The sequence below is a fragment of the Megalops cyprinoides genome, chromosome 21 (assembly GCF_013368585.1).
Source record: "Megalops cyprinoides isolate fMegCyp1 chromosome 21, fMegCyp1.pri, whole genome shotgun sequence".
NCBI lineage: Eukaryota > Metazoa > Chordata > Actinopteri > Elopiformes > Megalopidae > Megalops > Megalops cyprinoides.
The window spans coordinates 4,975,001-4,999,216 of NC_050603.1; the positions used below are offsets into that span (position 1 = coordinate 4,975,001).

The following is a 24,216-nucleotide window of genomic DNA, read 5'->3' on the forward strand; positions in this document are numbered from 1 at the left end:
GCCCACACCCCCTTCTCCTATCCTGCCCACAACCTCTCCTTTCCCTCACCTTTGACCCCAGGCCTTGGGGGGGTGGGGGGGGGGGGTGGTTCTTCTGCAGCAAAGAGCGTAAACACCCCTCTCCCAGCTCCATGATGTCACAGCTGAGAGTGTAGGATGTTTACACCCCTGGCTGCACTTGTGATGTCATAACTGAGAATGTGGAATGCTTACAATCCTTGCCACACTTGTGATGTCACAGATGAGTGATGTCATGACGTTGCTGTTCAGCGAACTTGCTGCCTTTTGATGTGGTAGCTCTTCACACCTGACAGCACACTGCTCCAGAAGACTCCCCGTAACACTTTCATCTCTCCCTCTAACTCATCCACACCCCCAGCTGAGCTGTGCATTTCTACAGGACATTGCACATTATCTGCAGTATCACATGGTGAAGTCAGATATTTTACCTCCATTGCAAACGGTGCAGGGCTCTTTTTAAAATGTGAGCAGCTGGAGTCACCCTGGACACGGCCGCCTGCTAAAATCCCATAATAAGCTTAGATTCTGCAGCCGCAGCATTGCGCAGGAAACCTCCAATATGACTCTAACCCCGGATTTCTAGCTGGCATCGCTACTTGGATCGTTTACACTTCTTGTCCAAACATGTCCGTTTTCAGTTTATGAGGCGCTGGCGCCAGCTGCTGAGGTTGTTACAGGGAGCTGGACGCTGCAAACATCCGACTGAAAGCCCGTTTCCACACCCAGCTTCCAGTCAAGGATGTTTACAGCGCCTCCTAGCCACCACGTGTGGGTACTGCGCCAGTTCCATGGTGATGCTTCAGCCGCGGGTCACCTTGATGGTGAAGCAGGGAAGAAGGATTCCTCCTCCTGTGGATTTTTGGGGTGTGACTGAGACGCTTACAGAGCTGCAGCCCATTTTTAAAGGGGCGCGGGAGATGACCTTTCACCCACCTGCCGTTTCGGGGGCTTCAGCTCATCCCGGGGCACAATGTCAATCAGGAAGTCGAACTGGTCAAATTTTGTGATCGCCATGGCGATGTCGTTCCTCTGCAAGACAGGAGCGCAGTCAGGATGTAAAACAATGTAGGGCTAGCCAAGTTTCATATTTCCAGCTTTTCATATGCATGAACATACACCACCACAGCTGCAAGGTGCAGACAGAATGCCTGCACTATCTTTCCTTAGAGTTCTGGATGGCTGCTCACTCAGGAAGTATCTGTGTCCTAATGAGAAAGTTCAAGTGTCAGCTTAACTTTAAAAACTACACTGACAAAATCAATTTAAGACTGTTGCTCGATTCACTGGTATATTTTCCGATGTGTATCAAACTGCACTTGTGAGCTAAACAAAAGCAAAAAAAAAAACAAAAAAAAGTCTTATACGCCAACTATAAAAGTAAGCCTAGACTGTAGCCTAGCTCATGATCTGGACCCAGATAATCCGCCAGCCCACGTAAAGCAGTCATTCCCCTGTGCTCGGCTGGGCCCACTCAAGGCCACGTTCATGACCCTGTGCTCTCAGAAACGCTGCATAAGGAGGCAGCGGATACGGTGTTCCACCTAGCCAAGTATCCAACGTGTGAGCTGTGCTTTCAACAACAGGGACACACGAACCGAAGGGTAACCGGAGGAAGAAAAAGAAAAAGAAAAAGAAAAGAAAAAACCCAGCAGAGGAGGAGTAGGACATCCTGGGCTATTCTGGTCTGGCCTCCTGCTGCTCCATTACCCCATCACCCCAAAGTGGGCAGCATCATTCAGCCGAAATAGTATCCCATTACGCCTCCCCCCTCGGTCCCTGCGGTATGTTCCCCGGGATATCGGCTGCAAAGACCCCCGCCATTGTCACCCCTCTCCTCCCCCAACACGGAGGGCTATTTTTAGCGCCGTGATTAATATTTGGCAACCGGGGGGGTCATGTCCACAGCTGTTCTATTGATGAGTGTTGTCGTGACAACCCCCGTCGCTGTGGTGTACACACAATGAAGCGATGGTCAGAGCCAGAGTGCGGACACACACACGCTCGCACGCACTCGTGATCACCCACACACACACACACACACACACTCACAATCACTCGTGCGTGCATACGTCACTTTTTATTCAGAAGTGAAATTAAAAACTAAAAATAAAAAAAAGTGAAATGTGGCAGAAGCACACTCCCAGCCACTGCTACCTACTACTGAACATGAGCCCAGTACCCTGGACCTAAGAACCTTCTGAGATGACGCACCATTACAGGGCATTCTTTTTAACAAAAAATCTGTTTAAAAAGCTCAAGATTTTTTGCAGAATGCCATGCACTTCAATATGAAATGACATGCCGCTGCTGGAGAATTTAAAACGAGTCAAATGTCCTGTGGAACATTTGGCTTCAGCTGCTGAAAAGTACCTACACTTCCGCTTCAGTTTATTCCTCAGTCCCGGGATATGATCTTACATCAAATACAGCAAATACGGTCATAAACCGAACTGGAAAATTTGCATGAGAATATTCGCCTTCCACGGCACTTAACTTTCTGGTCTCAGAATGGAGGAGAAAGCTGATTAAAGCTAGCTGTGGCAGCGCAGGAAGGCGTGCTTTCTGAGCGCCGCCTTTGTGCCCGGCTTCCCTTTTTAGTAAGCGAGGGGGAGCGGTGTTCTTGGCTCGGCCGGGGCGAAGGAGGCCACCTGAGAAAGCCCCGGCGGGGAGCGCAGCGAGGGGAACAGCGGGATCCATGTTGTTGTGCGCGGCAGCAGGATCACGGCAGACAAAATGGCATTGGGGGGAAACTGGGTCAGCCGTGCGGAGCTGCGCGCGCGTCAGTCCCAGACCCGAACGCGGCTCCGCGCTCCCGAGGCTGTGAGCAGGGGCTGATGGGAGGCGTAGTCCGGACGGGAGGCGTTACCTGGAGCGTGCGGCGCTTGTTGTCCTCGGTGTGGATCCAGGCCCGCAGGGTGAGCTCGGTGATGAAGATCTGGGCGGCCTTGGCGAACAGAACGGGAGCCTCAGCGCTGATCATCTGCAGGGGAGGGGAGGGCGAGGTCAGCACAGATACACACACACACACACAGTCACACACACACGCACACATTCACACTCACACACAGACACACTGTCTTACATTCTGTCTCGCTCACACACACATACATTCTCTCTCTCTCACACACACACACACACACACACACACACACACACACACACACACACACACTCCTACATTCTCACCCACACACTCCTACATTCTCACCCACACACTCAGGCAGTGTCCTGCCACACCGCAGTGTTTCGCAGGGCACGCCTCCTGAGCTCTTAATTGTCTTGGCAGTGTGGACCAGCGTGACCCTCCTCCCACTTAAGCCGCTGCTTATTTTAGGCCCCGAGGGCCCTCCCGCACCGGCCTGAGTCACGGCCTCTCTGACCGCTCCGATCGCCGTGACGACGCGTGACGTCACCTCCCTGTGACCCCAGGCTGGCCCCCGCGCCTGCCCCTACCTTCACATCCTCGTCCAGCTTCATGATCTTCTTGATGCGAGCGAGTGGAAGCTCCTGCACGCGGAAATCCTTCTGAAACACACAGGGGAATCAGATGAGCCGCCCGGAAACGCCCTGACGCACACGCACGCAATCACACGCTCACAGGAAAACAGGTTCACAGGACACACACACACACACACAGAAACACGCACGCAATCACACGCTCACACGCTCACAGGAAAACAGGTTCACAGGACACACACACACACACACACACACAGAAACACGCACGCAATCACACGCTCACACGCTCACAGGAAAACAGGTTCCCTCCACCTCTCTCACACACACACACACAGACACAGAAACGCACACACACACACACACACACACACACACACACACACACACAGACACACACACACACACACAGACACAGAAACGCACACACACACACACACACACACACACAGACACACACACACAGACACAGACACACAGAAACACGCACATGCACGCAATCACACGCTCACAGGAAAACAGGTTCCCTCCACCTCTCTCACACACACACACACACACACACACACACACACACACACACACACACACACAGACACACACACACAGACACAGACACACAGAAACACGCACATGCACGCAATCACACGCTCACAGGAAAACAGGTTCCCACCCCCCCTCTCTCTCTCTCACACACACACACACACACACACACACACACACACACAGACAGACACACACACACAAACACAGAAACACGCACATGCACGCAATCACACGCTCACAGGAAAACAGGTTCCCACCCCCCCTCTCTCTCTCTCTCTCTCACACACACACACACACACACACACACACACACACACACACACACACACACACACACACACACACACACACAGAAACACGCACATGCACGCAATCACACGCTCACAGGAAAACAGGTTCCCACCCCCTCTCTCTCTCTCTCACACACACACACACACACACACACACACACACACACACACACACAGACACACAGACACACACACAAACACAGAAACACGCACATGCACGCAATCACACGCTCACAGGAAAACAGGTTCCCACCCCCTCTCTCTCTCTCTCACACACACACACACACACACACACACACACACACAGACACAGACACAGACACAGACACAGACACAGACACAGACACAGAAACACGCACATGCACGCAATCACACGCTCACAGGAAAACAGGTTCCCTCCCCCTCTCTCACACACACACACACACACACACACACACACACACACACAGACACAGAAACACACACACGCACACACAGACACACACAGAAACACGCACACAAACAGAAACACGCACACACACACAGAAACACGCACACGCACGCAATCACACTCTCACACACTCACAGGAAAACAGGTTCACTCCCTCTCTCTCTCACACACACACACACACACACACACACACACACACACACACACACAGTCATCAATTAAAATCACAGTAAGGCTTAGCCCCACTGTTAGAAAACAAACCTGACTTCCACTGTAAGCTTAACACACATTATATTTTAGGAAAGGTCTCTGAAAATGTGCACGAGTGTCAGTAAATGTGTGTGTGTGCGTGCGTACCCGCGTGCATGGTTGTTATGGGAGGCAGCTGTTCAGTCCCGGCTGGTTGATCACCATTATAAACGAACCTTCTCCAGAAATGCACAAACCCCTGTCGCACTAGAGCTCTGGTTTAATGGTAATCTCCCAGCTACCATCTTGTTCTTCCATTAAAAGCCAGCTCCTGTGGCTCTCGCCACAGACGCTAATGCTGCAAAGCACCCTGGGAAGGCAGCGGCGGCCATGTTAAAGGCAGTGTTTTTTATTGGACATGGCTGTGCGCAGGAAGCAGGAGGCTGTCAGTGAACAGACTGCTCTAATGAGCTCAGAGGAGCTGCGTGCTGAGATCAGCTTTCCAAACCAGGAGCTACACTACTCCTGCAGTCTGTGTGTGAGCGTGTCCCATCACAAGTGTGCGTGTGTGTGTGTGTGTGTGTGTGTGTGTGTGTGTGTGTGTGTGTGTGTGTGAGCGTGTCCCATCACAAGTGTGCATGTGTGTGCATGTGTGTGTGTGAGTGTGTGTGCGTGTGAGCATGTCCCATCACAAGTGCGCTTGTGCGTGTGTGTGAGCGTGTCCCATCACAAGTGCGCTTGTGCGTGTGTGAGCGTGTCCCATCACAAGTGTGCATGTGTGTGTGTGGCTGATCGCAAGCGTGTGTGTGTGTGTGTGTGTGTGTGTGTGTCCAATCGTGATCGTAAGCATGTGTGTGTGTGTGTGTGTGTGTGTGAGCATGTCCGATCACAAGCGTGTGTGTGTGTGTGTGCGATCACAGCGTGTGAATACATGGGTGTGTGTGTGTGTGTGCCTGTGTGTATGTGTGTGTGAGAAAGTGTACGTGTGTATGTGTATACGAAAGTGGAAAGAGGTAGATGCACACCCAGGAAAGAAGAACGAGAGAGAGAAAAAGAAGAGAAAAGGGAGAGGAACAGAGGAATTTGGAAGGGTGGAGAGGGGAGAAGAGAGGAGACCGGACAGAGAAAGGAGAGGAGAAGACAGGGGAGAGGAGGGGGGGAGGAACGCACCATGGTGAGGTTTCGGACCTCCTCCATCACTCGCGGCCAGAAGGACTGCAGGCTCTGCTGGGCGTCGCTGCCTCCTGCTCCGAACGAGTTGTCTGCCGACATGACGACTCCTGCAGGGAGAGGGAGAGAGAGAGAGAGGCCGCGGTCAGACACTGGCGCGGTCAGACACCTGCGCGGTCACACATAACGGGGTCAGACACTCGCACGGTCAGACACCGGCGCGGTCACACGTAACGGGGTCAGACACCGGCGCGGTCAGACACCTGCGCGGTCAGACACCGGCGCGGTCACACGTAACGGGGTCAGACACCGGCGCGGTCACACGTAACGGGGTCAGACACCGGCGCGGTCAGACACCGGCGCGGTCAAACGTAACGGGGTCAGACACCGGCGCGTTCACACGTAACGGGGTCAGACACCGGCGCGTTCACACGTAACGGGGTCAGACACCGGCGTGGCCACACCCTCACGGTCACACCTAATGCTGTCAGACACCTGCGTGGTCACACCCACACTCTCACACCTGCGCGGTCAGACACCGGCACGGTCAGACACCTGCACGGTCACACGTAATAGGGTCAGACACTTGCACAGTCAGACACTGGCGCGGTCACACCTAACGGGGTCAGACACCGGCGTGGCCACACCCTCACGGTCACACCTAACGCTGTCAGACATCTGCGTGGTCACACCCACACTCTCACACCTGTGCGGTCACCCCATCACGGTCATAACCGCACGGTCACAGCCACACGGTCACCCCACCATGGCCACATCCACACGGTCTCCCCACCACGGTCACAGCCGCACGGTTACCCGACCACGGTCACAGCCGCACGGTCACCCCACCACGGTCACAGCCGCACGGTCACCCCACCACAGTCACCCCACCACGGTCAAGGTCACACACAGTACAGCGTTTCCTGCAGACCAGGAGCCAGCCCGTCCCGTCCAGGTCAGGCCCATTGTCCGGGGTGTATCCGGTTCTCTTCACTACGCTGAACCATGTGATCTCACCCTGCTGGAGTCAGAGGCTCTGGCCCACTTACACAGGAGTTAAACATGGTCTGTGAGCCTCACAACTGCGCTTGCTCCATCTGCACAAAGGACGTGCAAAGAAGCGTAACACCAGTGCTGATCACAGCAAGCAGCCGGAGCCGCGCAGTGCTGAGGTTACGCTGGGAAAGCAGACCGAGTGTAACTGCAGAGACGTCAGCATTTGATGTCATGAGCTACAGCGCTGGATGAAAGTACTGCATTATTACATTACGCTACTGGCATTTAGCAGACGCTCCTACCCAGAGCGACTTACATAGGTCACAGTTGTTTACAATGTTAGCCATATATATTGCTGGATATTTACTGAGGCAAATGTGGGTTAAGTACCTCGCCCAAGGGTACAGCAGCAGTGCCCCAGTGGGGAATTGAACCAGCAACCATTCGGTTACAAGTCCTGCTCCTTACCACTGTGCTACGCTGCCGCCCCGGCACTGGGACAGCAGTGCCGGGGCGAGTTTCGTGCGAAACTCAACACAAAACCCATCTCTGCTTTCACTTCCGTCCTCAAGCGCGGCCACACGGTCCCACATGAGGCCTAGTAAGGGGAACCTGGGCCGTCCCGAAACAAAGACGGGTACAAAGTGTCCCGCCACAGGAGGAAACGAGGGGACGGTCCCGCCCCCGGATAGAAGAGGGGAAGGCCGAAAACGCCCCCCCCCCCCCCCCCCCCCCCGCCACCGCGCACAAACGCCGGCATTCACGGGGTGTTCGGGACAGATGAAACCCAACACGCAGCCGCTCGACCCTGTCTAACCAACGCATTGAAATCCTGGAAGTAGAGACTGCAGGTTACTACGGCACGCCAGGAATTCTGCACACTGCTGACTGGCCTGCCTAAGCTTGCCTCGCTGGAGTGCCAACATAGCTAGCACGCTCTCTCTCCCTCTGTGTGTGTGTCTCTCCCTCTCTCCCTCTCCCCCTCTCCCGGACTCTCTCTCACTCTCTGAAGAGAGCAGGCAAACCGGGGAGCTCAAAGGATGGAAACACAGATGGAGAAGAGGGAGGAGGGGAGAAAGACAAGACAGGAGCTTGGAGAAGAGACAAGAGGTTGAGGAAGAGAAAGAGAGGAGAGAGAAACAAGGAGAAGAGGGTAGACAGACAGGAGAAGACAGAGAGAAAGAAAGAGGGGCAGAATGAGACAGAGAGAGAGAGAGAGAGAGAGAGAGAGTGAGAGAGTGAGAGAGAGAGAGAGAGAGAGAGAGAGAGAGAGAGAGAGAGAGAGAGGAGAATAACTAGGGGATGAAAGAAGATCTAGTGTAGCTTTGTTTTGTTTCTTAATCTGTTTGTTGACTACAAGAGGCACGAGTAAGTGTGTGTGTGTGTATGCGTGTGTGTGTGTGTGTATGCATGCGTGAGTGAGTGCGCATGCAGGAGAGAAACTGCCTGCGAGTGTTTGTGGAGTTTAGCAGATTTGGCAGGACGAATCAAAAGAAAATAACATGACAAGAGAATTCACAAAGAGGAAAGCAACAGCGGTGTGGACAGACTACCCCACACGCACACACGCACACAGAGAGAGAGAGAGAGAGAGCGTGAAAGAGAGAGAGGGACAGGGAAAGAGAAGATCCTGTGATTTTGTTCCCCTTATCTACAAACCATCCTCTCTACCTCTACTAGCTACCTGTACTGTGGTGGTTTTAATATTTCAGTACAAAAAGAAAAAAAAAAAAACACACACACATGAAAGCCAATCAATCAGAACTGCAAAATCAATGGGTACAGTTCAGAAAATCAGCCACAGCTGCTGTTGGGAATATTGCTCTGTGCTGTGCCTAGCCACCTCGGGCGGTCACTCGGGTGTGCGTTTGCGCTTATGTGTGACAGTGGATGGGTGTGTATGTGCGTGTGCGTGACAGTGGATGAGTGTGTGCGTGTGTGTGTGTAACAGTATGTTACTGTCTCCGTGCTTTCAGAGCAGAATCAGGAGTTCATCTTGTGATGGATTCTGCAGGGCTTTTGAGGGTACCCACGAAGCTTTGTGCATGTGTGTGTGTCGGCGTGTGTGTGCGCATGTGTCTGTGTGTGTGTGTGTGTGTGCACTTGCGCGTATGTGCCCACGCTCATTCTTGAGAGATAAGGCCTGATAATTAGCTGATTCACTGAACACCATTAAAGAAAACTATCTGGCTAATTACCACGGTAACACTGTGATTGCCATCGTGGCCGCAGGAGAGGGAGAAGGAAATTAAACAAGCAAATGCTTGAATGAACGAGAGAGTGACTGAATGAAGAGATAAATAAGCCAGGGAGATGCATGCCGCCGCGGTTTCTGTAGGTTTCTCCGACAAGACCCCTCTTCACGGGACAGGACAGAGGAGGGTAGATCACCCTGCTGCCCACCTTGCTGTGACCTCATCGACCTTCAACCAATCACACTGCAGGAGCTTGTGGTCACATGACAGGAAGAGACAGGGAGACCGCACTGTGATTGGGCATCGGCTACACAGCCCACGCCTCTCTCCTCCTGGCTGTGAGAAGGCCCGCTAAACCAGCGTGCTGCGTTTCTCCCCGTAGGACCGCGACCGGATGAGAGGGGTGTGTTGTGGTCACCGTTCTGCGTTTGACCGCTGTGCTGCTGGATCTCTCCTGACCCTGCGTTTGACCGCTGCCCTGCTCCCGGTCTCCAGGGAGAGCGAGCGCCGTAAGGAAGCGCACGGTCAGCACCTTTGTTTCACGAGACTGAAACCCGACACCAAAGGAGGGTGGAGGACAAAGTGAGCATGCTCACCTCCTCTGAGGGGCGGGGATTTGAAAAGCCAATCGAAAAAAACCAGATGGGCTGAACTGCTTCACTGGCAGCCGAAGCTGCTTCTCATTAACCTGGCAGCTGTTGTGTGGAGAGCAAGGTGCTTCAGCGGAGTTTGAGTGGGGAGTGAAGTGGCACGCTCAGAGCTGAAAGCAGAGAGCGGCACCTTCCCCCGGCTTAGCTCTGCGCGTGAGAGGCGCTGCTCCCGTCACAGACCCGGGAGCTCTCCGAAGCTCGTCACAGAGTCACTGAGCAAACCAGAGCAAGTGCTGAATAACCAGGGCCCGCACCTGCGTGTGTGTGTGCGTGCGGCTGTCGGGGCAATGTGCTGACGCCCTGTCACCTCTCTGCAGTGCTGCGTTATTCCCTGCCTGCTGAAGGAAAGAGCCAGCGATGCTCATTCATTCAGACTGGAAACCCATAACAGCCCGGCCTCGGTGACAGCCCTACAGCGGCCCCATCCTCCACCCCCTCCTCTGGAATCCCCTCCCTGTTCCTGTACACTGCACCGGCAGGCCGAGCGAGTCCCCTGTCCCCATAACGGCCCGGCCTCGGTGACAGCCCTACAGCGGCCCCATCCTCCACCCCCTCCTCTGGAATCCCCTCCCTGTTCCTGTACACTGCACCGGCAGGCCGAGCGAGTCCCCTGTCCCCTCCCTCTCACTCCCCTCTCCCTGTGAGCTCCGGATAGTGGGTGGACAGCAAGGTAACCCGTCATTATGGTAGCAGGAGTCCAGATCTGACAAAGGAGAGAGAGAAACTGAGAAACTCCTGTGATGGAAAACCTGGAGAGGCATCATCCACCCAGCATCCACACAGGGGACAGGGGAGAGCCTGTGTGCGTGTGTGCGTGTGTGCGTGTGTGTCTCTCCTCTCACCGAAACTCCCGCTGAGAATGCTGCTTGTTTTCAGAAGCTGCAGGTGCCTGTGGACAGGTGGGGGAACTGCTGAAGATCATACATACAGCGCCAAAACAAGGCACAAGCACACCGATCAGCAGATGCACACAGTCAATACGCACTCTGAGCATGTGAGTTTTGGGGTTCCATTAACCCGACCATATGTGGGGAGAGGTCAGAGTCAGACCCACGCAACACGTGCCAAGACCTTTCCAACAACTGTAACAGGACACGTTGCGTACGGTCACAATCCCCAGCTCCTAACTGGATTTCATTCCATAAGTCATGATGAGGTCATTACCTGGGGTTCAGACACTACAAGCTCACAGGGGGGGTCTGACACAGCACGGCCTACGACTGACTCTTTAAAGGGAAGGTGTGAAACAAGCCTCCATTTTCCCCTGCTAACGAGTTCTGCTCCAGACATAAACCTCCAACACAGGTGGGGAGGAGGGAAAAAAAAAAACACTAAAAAGTAAACAATACATGGCAGACAGCCAATGGCAGAAGGGCATTCAAGGATGAAATGCTTTCATTACGCTCCCTGCAATTAGAGGACTGAGGCTAAGGGCACCTCTGTTAGGAGCAGCCTGCCCACACATTAGCGCTACAGTGGTGCCGCAGATGCAGCTAGCCCCGAGTGCTCACACCGAGGGACGCTCCTGTTGAGCGGCCCACGTCTCCGCCCGCTAGTAAATCATTCACCCAATCAAAACAAAAACAAAGGCCCTGCGTTCCGTAAAACATTACAAACTGACCAATGAGTAACTTCCCGGGCTGCGCTGACCCAAAGCCAGTCTTGTGATTTCTTTTTTTTTTTTTATATATTTTTTTTCTAAGACAGAGTGATCCGATTGTGGACCTCGCCGCCCTGAGCCGGGTCCAGCCCTGAGCCGGGTCCAGCCCTGAGCCTATCGCCACGGCAAACTTTACCCGGCTGGCACAGGGGAGAGTTCCAGTGAGCACAACTCCAGGAAGTGGGCCTGCGCTCTCAAGGTCATTCAGAGAGTGGGGAGGCAGGGGGGGAGAGAGAGAGAGAGAGAGAGAGAGAGAGAGAGAGAGAGAGAGAGAGAGAGAGAGAGAGAGAGGAAGATAGCAAGAGAGTCGTTCCTTCATTTGCCCATCCAGTCCACCTTTTTCCACGCTGTTCGATCAACTCGTGGGTCCTTCCCGGTTGAGCCGATGTGTGCTACATGTAAGCGGCTTTGGCAACGAGGGACTGTTGCTCACGCCAGTGCAGCACATTTTCAGCAGAGGCGAGAGAGTGACCGGGAACGAGGGAGGGAGAGAGGGAGAGAGGGAGACAGGGCTGTCCAACTTTGCGCCGCGGTGCTGTGTGACCCCGTCGTAACGCTAATCCTTCGGGCCTTCCTCCTGCTCCCTCTATCCCTCTAATCCCCTGACCAAGGCGGCAGAGAGCAGGGGAGAGACGCCATCACTACACCGCTCTCTCTCCAGGCCCCGTCCTCCCTCTCTCCCTCTCTCCCTCTCTCTCCGGGCCCCGTCCTCCCTCTCTCCCTCTCTCTCTCTCTGGGCCCAGTCCTCCCTCTCTCCCTCTCTCTCCGGGCCCAGTCCTCCCTCTCTCCCTCTCTCTCTCCGGGCCCCGTCCTCCCTCTCTCTCTGGGCCCCGTCCTCCCTCTCTCCCCCTCTCGCATCGCTGTGACCTTCGTGCTGTGCCAGCCACATCCCAAACACAGCCAGGGGACCCAAAGGCCTGAAAGCAGAATCACCTGCAAGCTGAGCCTGTTGCTTTGGATGCCTTTTCACTGAACAAAGCAGCCAGAGGGAGAAGAGAGAGAGCGATGGAGAGAGCACCCACCGGTCCTCCTCACCCTTATCTACGCGTGTTTATGCGTGTGTGTGTTTATGCTCGCGTGTGTGTGCGCGCGTGCGTGTGTGTGTGTGTGCGTGTGTGTGTGTGTGCGTGTGTGTGTTTATGCGCGTGTGTGTGTGTGTGTGCGTGTGTGTGTGTGTGTGCGTGTGTGTGTGTGTGTGCGTGTGTGTGTTTATGCGCGTGTGTGTGTGTGCGTGCGTGTGTTTATGCGCGTGTGTGTGTGTGCGTGCGTGTGTGTGTGCATGCGTGTGTGTGTGTGTGTGTGTGTGTGTGTGTGTTTATGCGCGCGTGTGTGTGCGCGCGTGCGTGTGTGTGTTTATGTGCGCGTGCGTGTGTTCATTGACTGTTTTTTCCATTGAGCCCCACAGTACAGTACAGTACGGGGGCTCAAATGATATTCAAATCTTATGCAAACAGTGCTCCGCGCTGGGATTTGGCAGCCAAGACTCAAAGGCAGGGAGCTATTTTTAGAGGCTCTCTGCCCGCCGGGACTCCATATTGTCACAGGCACTGATGGAAACTTTCAATTACGCCGAAACCAGGGACCCAGGACCAGGGAGCCCCTCCACGGAGGAAACACACCGTCCCGCGGCCGCACGTGACAGAGCGTCGGAACGGAGAAACCCCCCGAAACGACACACACAAGCCCCCAACACAGCGCAGGATGGTGGGTGTGGAACTGCCCGGTGACGGCCTGGCTGCTTACCTGGCTGAATGTCACTGCCATGCTCAGAAAAGTGCAAAAAAAGGTGCCAGGGAGATGAGGACATTGACACTATGAAGGCAATGACAACTGCTCCTTAGACTCACAAAACTACACCATCAGAGAGAGACACCCGAGTCAAAACAAGTCAGAAAACAATGAGTCAAAACCAGAGTGAAGTCGTGTGCAAAACCAGCAGTTTTACTCTGGGACACACAGCAATGAGCCAGAAGCACTTATCTCACATGGCGGCCTCAGAGAACAGCGACACAGGCACATACAGAGAAGGAGTCAAAGCTAGAAGTCATGTGCAGCCATGGAGTCAAAACCAGCGGAGTCATATACTGTAAAGTAGTCAAAACTAGCAGAGGCACAAAACAGGAGTCAAACTAGTGGAGTTCATATTCAGCCAAGGAGTCAAAAACATCAGTCACAGACAGCAATGGCATCAAGAAAAAACTGATCTAGCACAACACTACCAGGACTGACAGAGACAAGAGCTTCCTGCCGAGTGTCCCCAGGTGAGCAGGGAAACTACGCTCAGGTAGGACCGAGTTCAGAGAGCTGAGGTTTCCTGCAACTTCCACTGTCAGTCAACACACCCAGGCAACATTAATAATACACAGCAATCACATTCAATACACTTGGGGGGGAAAATTAAAACCTTTTCGCTGCAATCCAACCCACACCCTCACACCCCCCTCTAACACCCCCCCACCCCCCACCCACCCCCAGTACACACACTTTTCCCCGCATGTTTTCGAAACGTGCGAGTCCGCACCAAGGTAACAGATGAAGAACGCTGGCTGTCAGGCATGTAGAGTGCTTGCTGGTTTTTTTTCTCTTCTTCCCCTACCAAGGAGAGCAGAGGACGAGGAACATGTTTCCCCATGCCTGAAAAGACCCCCCCTCCCCAGCAGAGAGTGAAAGTACACACAGAGAAGAGTGAAGTTGAGCAGAAACACACAGAGGCAGAGTCTCTCGCTGTCTTTGTGAGGGGAGCCGCACTTACCCTGTGCCCTTCATGCCGCGCAGAGGCCGGGAGGCAGGGGGGGGTGGGGGGGGACACGGCCTGGACATATCTCCTCGAAAAGCAGGAGGGGCAAAGAGAGAGAGTGTCCCTTCCTCTCCTCTCCTCTCCTCTTCCCTTAAGGCCTCAGTCCCGGGATCAGACAAAAGGAGGTGTGGAGCAGGCACAGTCCGTTGCCTTGAAGAGCTTCACAAGCCGAAGCAGGCGTTCGCCGCCACCGCCACCCCCCCCCCCCCCTCCTCTGCTACCCCATCTCCTCCAGCTCTGCCCACCCCCCCCCCCTCACCCACCCCTCACACACCCCTTCCCTAAACACACACCCCTCTCCCATTTCTCCTCTGCCTGACTGTCTCGGACTCCACAGTGCAGCACGCCCCCCTGCCCGGCGACCTAACTGCCCCCCCCCCCCCCCCCCTCCACACACACCCCCCCCCCCCCCGCCCCCTAAAGCGTTTGTCTTTCAGCTGACCCCTGCCTTGACGTGCAGGGACGCGAGGGGGGGAAAAAAAAAGCAAGCAGGAGAGCAAAGCTTTGGCGGAGGAGCGGCACTCCAAGTCCCAGACAAAAATCTCCTGCCGTCTTTCCCTTTAACATTCAAAAGTAATCAATCTAGCCTGCTACACGATACCAGCGCCCCGCCTCCCTACATGCTCTCCTCCCCCCGTCTGCCGCCCAGCCTATCAGAGAGCCCAGCCGTCCTCCGCTACTGGCTGATCTCCGCGTCCGTCAGCCCGGGCCACTTCCCCCTTCCCCCGGACCCCCCTCCCCCCTCGTCTCCACCCAACCCCCTCTCACCGAAAGCCAACTTCCTGTTTTAAGTTACCTTGAGCTGCAGGATAGGGGTCAGGGAAAGAGGAGAGGAGAAGAGAGAGAGGAGAAGGCACGAGAGGAAAGGAAAGTAGCGGAAAGCTCGCGGTGAGACGGAGTGCTCTCCCGGGCTGCTGCCTCTCCCCTCTCCCTCCTGATCCCGGCTCTCCCGTTCCTCCATGGTGAGACGCAGAGGGGGGAGGAAAAAAAGCAACTGGCAGCTCTGACAACTGTTCCCTGCTTATTTACAATGTCAAACTAAATGTCTTTCCCAGGGCCGCCCCCTCTCGCGGCTGATTGGCCGGCCCAGCCGTGACGCACAGAGCCCTGCCTCCCGTGACTGGCCGATCAGAGTGTCTTCCTGTTGCTGAATGCTGCAGCCGCATGATTTAAAGAGCAAAGACGACGGAGTCGGTCTCCACACTGGCACCCAGGCACACACACATGCGAGCAAGCGCAAACACGCACACACATGCTCTCTCTCTCTCTCTCTCTCTCTCTCACACACGCAAGCACACACACACGCTCTCTCTCTCTCTCCCCCACACAAACACGCACACACTTGTCACTTAAACAAATGCAACTGCCAATACACCCTTGCTGAATCAGTGTTATCACCACGTACAATCTGATTTTTTGCATGTATTTTTTTTTTTCCACAGTTCTGTGTCCAACACCTGGTCCACAGCCCTCAGAATCACCAAATGCACCTTTGAGTGACACACAACAGCTTAGATATCAGTGCAAAATTAATTTATTTTGGACCTACCTAAAAAATTGTTTTAATAAAATTTTAAAAGATATAGAGGATGTGGTCGATGTATGCTGGGCTTTATTTTTAATACAGAAACAACCAGTAAACAACTTTTGAAGGGGAGCAACTGAAGAACAAATTTGCACTTTGAGAATTTGAGAAAGTTGCGTGTCAATATGCCAGATGGTTTATGGCTGTGTCCCACATGGCATATTCACACACTTACCCTCACTGCCTCCCTTTAAAATGGCACTGCAGGGGGCAAAAAGTCCTCCTCTGACCCCCTGAGTGCATGTGTGGAGATTTCATGTTAGTCAGGCCCTATCCTTTCATCTACTATTTCAAGGGTGTGTGTGTGTGTGTGTGTGTGTGTGTGTGTGTGTGTGTGCCCAAAGATACATTTTTAGGATGGTGTTCTACAAGACTGCAGAGGTTTATGAGTTTTTGATTAACTACAACAATAACAGGGACTTTGACTCTGAGACTGCAGGAGTCATTTGCGATTCCGCTTCAAGTAGAAAATTAAAAACAAAACAAAAAAAAATGTACACGGTAAGCTACAGCATGGGTGATCCCATTACTAGAGGCTATGATTATGCAAGGTAATGTTCAAAAGTTTTATCACTTCTAGCCGATTTGTTGCGGTCAAATAGTTTTTCATTCTGATAAAGGTTTAAAAAGCACTCAAAATGAAAAGAGATAAAGTGGCCACAGACATTTTTAATTTTGGTGTTCTGTATGGACGGTGTGATGTATTGCATGGGCCAAACACAGCTAGCTACAATGCAAGTTAGTGAAAACTCAACTCGATAAAACCGTGAAGAAACCTATGCAACTCAAGGCAGTAAAGCTGGCTAGCTAGCTAATGTAAACGTTTCAGATAGGAAGAGCTGGGTAGCTATTCCTATCTGTAAGCGTTAGCTAATGTAAGCATTTCAGATTAGCTAGCTAGCCAGCTATTCCTATCTGAAACACCCACATGAGCTAGCTAGCCAGCTATTCCTATGTAAGCACTTCAGATAGGAGTAGCTGGCTAGCTAGCTAATTTCAGTGTGAGTCGTGTCAATGCTTGTAAAAGCAGCCCTTTTCTCTGCATGTCAGGTCTTTTCTTCCCCAAAAGGACCACATAGCTGCCAACCCACTCGCTCCCAGATAACGTTTCAGCAGCATTATAAGAGGTGTCTCTTACCCACGTTCAGTTTAACCAGTTTAGATTTGCCAAAGAAGGGCCACACTAGGACACTTTTCAAAATCAACAACTGTTGTCAAGGCGATGGCATGTGCATGTTCTACTGACAATACCAAATCAGGAAAAGAAGTTTTTGAAATGCTGAAAAAAAAATCAAACAGTACAAAGTTATTCAGCAGTACTCCTGGGTAACACGTAGTAAAACAGTAAAATAACTAATAAGTATGCCGTCTATGACTTCAGCCGTAGGAGGAGTTAAGTTTAAATTTCTGGTAGGAAAGCAAACAGAAGCAGACCAGTCAAAGATACGTGGTGCTACATGGGAGAAGAACTGGGCTATATGTTTCAGTCTCTCCTTGTGCTCCACCTGTCTTGGTGGGGAGAGCGTACTATTGCATCTTGGCCTGGCCAACACAGCGGCAGCCTGGGTCAGTTAGCAGCGGAAACGCCTACTACCTGCTCAACTACAGCTCAGCGGAAACGTGGTTAACGAGTGTCAATGAGCGTCCGAAAACCCCAGCACTCTCAGACACGCACTGCCCACAAGGGGCCCCAAACACCTTCACCATCCCATCCCAAAAACCCAACTCCAGCAAAGACAGCAGAGAATCCTTAATAACCAGTGGGACCGAGCAGAGAGTAGCGCGCGCACACGCACACACACACACACCCACTCTTGCTACACCTTCACTAACCATTTAAAAGGTCAATTTAACAGCCCCCCCCCCCCCTCTGTTCTTGGGCATGGCCAGATGTCCAAAAGTGAGCATACTCGATTAGGATATATCTACAACTCTTCCTCTCAGTCTTTTCACACTGCAAACTGCCTAGTACAATGGCCATATTGAAAGAGACGAAGCTCAGAGCAGACTGGCAAGAGGAAGAGAGAAAGCACAGACAGTGACCATTTCTGCCCTCATAATGTGTAACAGCAGTGGCCCGAGGACCAGCTCATTCTTACTAATAAGGAACTATCAGGATGTCATTTTCCTTCCTTTTTATAAATACATGGCAGCGGATGGGCTTTTGCTGGCCTTATTGATACTCGGTAAGCTTTGGCAAGATGCACACAGGAACTCATGCCAATGAAACCAAGTAAACAGAGGGAGTTGGAGAGAAAGAGAGAGAGGGGCAGAAGGAGAAAGCCAGAGACAAAGAGATCGGGCAGATAAAGTTGCTGTGATGGCCTGCTTGTAGAGGAGCCGGTGGAATGACCTCAGGCTTATTCCTCATACCACTGTAAACCCTCACTGTGCTGAGAAAGGACACGCAGGGGACAGGAGGAAAACACCCTCCTCCATCACCACACACTGACCAGGAGGAGAAAGCAGGGGGGGCGGAGAGCCAAGCGTTCCCTCTCCATTTTGGGAAAGAGCAGTGGGGCAGGTAAAAGGGCAGTTAATGATTAGAGAGGCTGTGTTTCGGAGGCCCGGGCGTCACGGCCGCCCTCCCTCTCTCTCTCTCTCAAGCGTCGCCCAGAATGCCTCCCTAACGACCAACAAGGTCACCGTGGAAACGCCCACCTTCCCATAACGTCCGCTGGCAGCCAGCACGCACACACTAACACACGCATACACACACACACAGGCTCAGAGACACACTGTACCTGTCTGACAGAGGTGCACAGAAGTACAGACACTTTATCCACGTACAAGATATGTTCTCTCCTTCGGTCTGCACTTAAAATGTTCCCTTCCATTAGTATAAAGAAAAAAAAAAGAGCGAAACCCATTTCCCTACCCTTAAGGGGAGGCGATGCAGGTCAGTCAGCTGCACAAATTCTGCGGTAATGCTTCAAACAGTACAAACATCCCAATCTAAGTATGACTAGGTGTATTAACCAAATACTGGGACAACCCAACCAGTGGCCGCATAACTGAACAGCAGCTTCAAAAAGTAGAACAGTCCTCAGAAACCTCCATACTACATGAGGCAGTGGGAGCTCATTAAAGTTTTACAGCTTGTGGGTTATCACTGAGGACAATGGGGTTAAATTAACCTGTCGAGGTGTGCGGCGATAAGCAGGCGTCATGGTGGTGGTGGTGGTGGGGGGGGTACAGGTAAAAAAAACAGGCCCTTCACACCCTCCAAACACCACAGACCACTGTGGCCTCTTGAGTATATTTTGCTCGATTGCTTCTCATGCTCTTAACATGGGTTAAAGCCAGACAGGCCCACTTTAATACGTAACCAATTTACAACACCTCTTGTGCACATAAGCTCATCCAGATAGCAGTCCTTCACACAATATAATGGCAGGCAAATTATTCTCCTGGTGAAATGCAATGTGGCTCATCTTTCTGTATGGGGCCTGGAGACATCTGTGCTGCCTGCTAAAGCTTACAAAAGCTGGCAATAGACTGAATTTATCCTTGAAAAATTCACAAAGACCAGATACGATCAAACTCTGGCAGCCTGAAGTCTAGTACCACTGAGGAAAGGGCCCAATGATTATTTGACACTTCCACAGTGCTTACATTTAGCCTGTTACGCCTTTTCAGATAACAGTCTTATCCAGCTTCCTTTCTCCTAACCTTTGAGGCAGCAGAAGCTGACACTGTGGACTGTTGGAACAGCATTGCTGGTAATGGTTAACACTGGGAATATTTCTATCTGGATTTTGTCTTATCTGTGCAGATGTGCAAGTGACACACACACACACACTTCTGCTTCTGTTGGAGCAAACTGCATTAAGCACCGATTTTATTTAATAACCATAAGGGTCTCCTCTCTCGCTTCCTCCTGTGTTTCGCCGTGCTCGTTCTGTGTTAATTATTACATGTTCCAACTGTGACTGAAAGCAATAGGATTTTAACATGTAACTATCCACATACAGCGTGCTGCTTGTCTGTCAAATCGCCACAAATGACGCGCACCATTTGTTTCCTTAGGCGGGAGACCTACTTGTTTATGTGCACCTTATATGGGAACAAAACAGTATTCTGATATCATGGATAGAACCGGACGGACTCACCACTCTCTGTGAATTCACCAACCTCAGTAACATGCCATTCCCCTGAAATCATGAAATTCTGCTGCTGTGAACTTTGTTAAAATGATGTGTCTGGGTCCATTTAAAAACCACCTGAAACTAATCTGACACCTGGCCTAGTTAACTTGTTTCTATATCCGCATACTAAGCTGCTAGTTGTACTAAGCGGTCTACATTCAGTGGTCTCACATGCAGAGTGAGTAAGTGCAATCACAGATCACAAACGTTAGCCCCTTTGGTTCAACTTCATTCTGGACACGCTCCCCCCTAGTGGTCAGAACAAGACACAAAAGCCCACTGCCTTAAATACGCTGAACATAGCTAACTATGCTGTGTGAATATGGCAGATCAGGGTAAAGACTGAGCCATCAAAACAAAATGTGTGGTGTGAAAATTGCAGCGAAATGGACCACTCCTTCATGAGACATGCATGAACACACACACACACACACACACACACACACACACATATCCCAAACGAGCCTCCGTGGCCAAGTCACAAATTTCACAGCGCTGGATAAAGTAATCATAAGCCTAAATCTTAAGGACACTGAAACCATCTTTACAGGTATTAAAGACCATGATCTGGGAGAAACAGGAGACACTTTGGGAAAGTGAGATTTGCTTAGTAGTAAACCTCTGCTGTTTATAATGATAAACGGATAAATTGGCCTGTTTGCTTAGACTGCCAGGGGGCTTTGGCTCTAGTTTGGAAACCCATGGCCCTGTGATATTACCGCCTATTACACCACAGGTAAACATATCCGAAGGCGTTATCTGGCTAAGCACAGTGCCTTTAACGCAGTCACTCTGTGTGTTACACTAATGACGGAGATGAAACGGCGGTAATCCCCAACACGTTAATCTGGCCTTTGATCTGATGCTGCACAGCCAACGGCACAGTCAGCACGGATAAGTACAAGACTGAAACACACATTCCAGGGACCGATTTCTGACCTCAGGGATTAACAATAAAACCCAGTCATAAAAAAAGAACCTGTCCTGGATGCAAGAAAGATAACATTGGCACAGGAGTACCCAATCTCACCCAGGGCAGGAGTTGGAATTCACCAGCATCAGTGTTAAAAGGCCACAGGAGAACATATTTTCACGATTTTAATACCAGGTTCACATACTCGCTATTCACTTGAAGCGAGAAATGCCATTTTTAATAACTATCCATCTATGTGCACATTTTAAAATCGGTTTGATGTATTGTACATTTGCCTATCATGTGAGGTAATGGAATACTTGTTTAGCCGATCATGCACTGCAGTACCTTTGGTTTTATGCTTCTTATAAAATGGAGGGAGAAACTGAACACTTCCAACACCTTCATGATACATGCCGTCGTTATGCTGGTCCAGTTCACAGGAACCAGTGTTAAGCACCATCATTCCTTGCGTTGGTTAGTGCAGGGATGTTGGCTAGCTAACTTGAGAAGTTCAGTGTCTCATTCTACAACGATGTTCTTGTCCTTCACCTATAGCCAGGTAGCCAATTTAAACTTAAATCCAAGGAACCAGTTTGCTGAATTAACTAGCCAACCACCAAAGCTGAAAAGTTCTCAATAACTGGATAGGCAGCTAACCAAGTAAATCACCCCACTATACTGTATTAGCTAGGCTCTGTTAGCTTGCTATCGATGGACAATGTACTCAAAAACTAAAAGGATAATACGATTTTCAGCTGCAAGGCTGGAGCACAATGTTGTTAAAATAGCTACCTAGATGATCAGGATAACCAGGAAGCAGCCTAGCTCGTTGCACCTACAGTTGCTAGCTTGATAGCTACTACTTTAATCATGTCAGACCAACACATTAGGTACATCGAAGTGTATCTCGCTTGCGATCTATGTAACTTACAGCAGATGGCTAACATTACAATGGCCAGCCACTGAAAGATTCAATAAACCAGCACACATATATAAATTAATCTGGCAGTTCAATGTGCGGTTTTTCCGCTCTACTTCTGCCGCAACTTAAAAACCACGTTTCTCTTGGCGTGTCGAAAGTTGCTAACTTGCACAGACCGGGTTTCATTCTGTTGTCAGCAGCATAGTTGGATGCCTACTCGCCTTGCCAGCTAATCCATAAATTAAGCATATTTAATATTCCGCTTCCGACCAGTGAGAACACAGGCGATTTATGTGAAACATGTTCCTGATGTGACCTATTCAGATTTTGATTTTGAAGGGGGCTGTGGCTAGTTTGCTTATTAGTAACTAGACTAGCTAACCTAGCAAGCGTGTTGCCGTTCAATGGAAAAGGCGCCGGAGACGTGGAAACGAGATGGACAGCTACAGCAATCGACCCGTCTTATCGAATGACCGGTGTTAAAACAACATACTCGGTGATTATCAAAGGGAAGTTTCCCTAAAAACATTAGCAAAAACTGTTGAAAGGCGCTCTAACCAATAAAGACTAAGTTTGGATCTGTCCTTCAGACCAATCAAACCTCGGACCAGATTCCACCAATCAAGGTTTCTAGAGTTCACATCGTTGTGAAACGGACTCCATTCGGGCTCCGCTAAGGGGCTTTCCGCAGAATAAGAAACGCTTTACTAGGAGCCAACATGGCGTCAAAAGCGTTGCAGTTTCGTGGCCGCCTCTATTCCGTAACGCTGGCCACCAATAAGCGCTTCAGAGAGCGGGGAGGGAAATGGCGCCTATGTTCATCTTCCAAAACAATCGACAATTGGACAGGAATTGCTCATTTACCGAAACGGGGCTATGAGCTCATAGTTACGACAACGCATGCAGCTTCAACAGATACGGGATAAACAAGAAAAACAGCCGTTCACACTCACCGGTTTGGAATTACGATTTCGCAGGGAAGTCCAGCTCAACCTATTATTTATTTTATTTAAACGGAAACGGGAAACAAGATGGCCACCGTGCTTTGACAACTTCTTGAGCGGAAGCGGATCTGCGTCGACGCGGTGACGTGTGCGCGAACGAAGATGGCCGCCCTCCAACGTGACAGGTCTCGCAAATATATGACCGCTGAGAAAGTACGAGCAAGGAAAATAATTTTATGTCATGCAGTAGTGATGTAGAATCTTGCAAATTCCAATGCGTGTGATAATTTGCGTTGCGATAAAAATTTTGTAGGCGAATCTAAAATGTAATAATCCAGAATTGCACAAAATGCATCACACCACGTTGCCGCGATTGCATGTGCTCATCTAACGCTACAGTGAGAGCATGACACTACAAAACAATGAATCTCGATGTCCACTTCTGTATATTATTAAAATTTGTGGTGTATCTATCAACAAGGGATTGAGTTAACCCAGACTTGTTTTTCGTGATTACATGTCGGGCCCATAATACTGCTGAGTAGGTCAGACGCCACACAGCAGTAACACTGAACGACCACTGGATGTCCTATAATACATGCTATGCGCTTAAATAGTTAGGTATGCTACTTATACAGTAGTAAAACGCATCTGTACATTTATGCCGACTGCTGTGCGAACTATGCTGTGTGTCTGAGTATGGCTCTGTGTTCAACATTACAAAAGTCACAGTAACTGCCTGGCTCTTTTTTCTCTTGCTTGACTTGTTAAAATCTCCAAATAATATTAATCTAGAAAGATGACAGAATAATTTGTATTGGTCAAATGTATCCCAATGAATGCAACCATATTCTTTTGCCACTCATTGGTGATTTTTGTTTTATATTTTTTGCGCCCAGGGCCATCGGAGGATATTTTGCCAGCCTACAGGCTGCATTAATAATTCCTAGTGTATTGGAACAGCCTAATCAAAGAGAGAAAAACTGGCAGCAGGTGTATAAACCAAGTAAATGCATCTTTAAGCAAACTCCAGAAAACAGATGATGTGATTGGCACATTTAAGCATTTTTTAAAATAGATTTTGTAAAACACGTGCATTTGGTTAATATCCCTGAGATTTTATGAGATGGGTTTATGAGCCTCATTTTAGCCCTTACTGTGTAGATAGAGGTCTGTTTTTAAAGTAGTTTCATTTAAAAATACACGTATTTTAGTAGTCAGAATACTATATATCAATCGAGAGGGAGGGACTTGGATTTTGGGAAAGTGACAACATTCACCACTAGGTGGCAGTAAAAGCTATG

General features: G+C 50.8%; 1 protein-coding gene across 6 annotated transcripts in view; it reads right to left on the reverse strand.

Annotated features, from left to right (window-relative positions):
* nfyc (nuclear transcription factor Y, gamma) overlaps positions 1 to 23,032 on the reverse strand; it is a 30,286-nt gene extending 7,254 nt beyond the window's left edge. For 2 of the 6 annotated variants that reach the window (XM_036555513.1, XM_036555515.1), the window contains exons 1-5: positions 22,922 to 23,032; positions 6,100 to 6,209; positions 3,475 to 3,546; positions 2,888 to 3,001; positions 955 to 1,050 (exon numbers count right to left, since the gene is read on the reverse strand). In XM_036555513.1, the coding sequence (XP_036411406.1) occupies positions 955 to 1,050; positions 2,888 to 3,001; positions 3,475 to 3,546; positions 6,100 to 6,201 (384 nt within the window). In that variant the 5' untranslated portion in view covers positions 6,202 to 6,209; positions 22,922 to 23,032. Of the gene's footprint in view, positions 1 to 954; positions 1,051 to 2,887; positions 3,002 to 3,474; positions 3,547 to 6,099; positions 6,210 to 14,352; positions 14,597 to 22,921 lie in introns of those variants that run through there. The other 4 variants (XM_036555514.1, XM_036555510.1, XM_036555516.1 and 1 more) reach the window with 3 other exon arrangements.
* Positions 23,033 to 24,216: the final 1,184 nt, after the last annotated feature.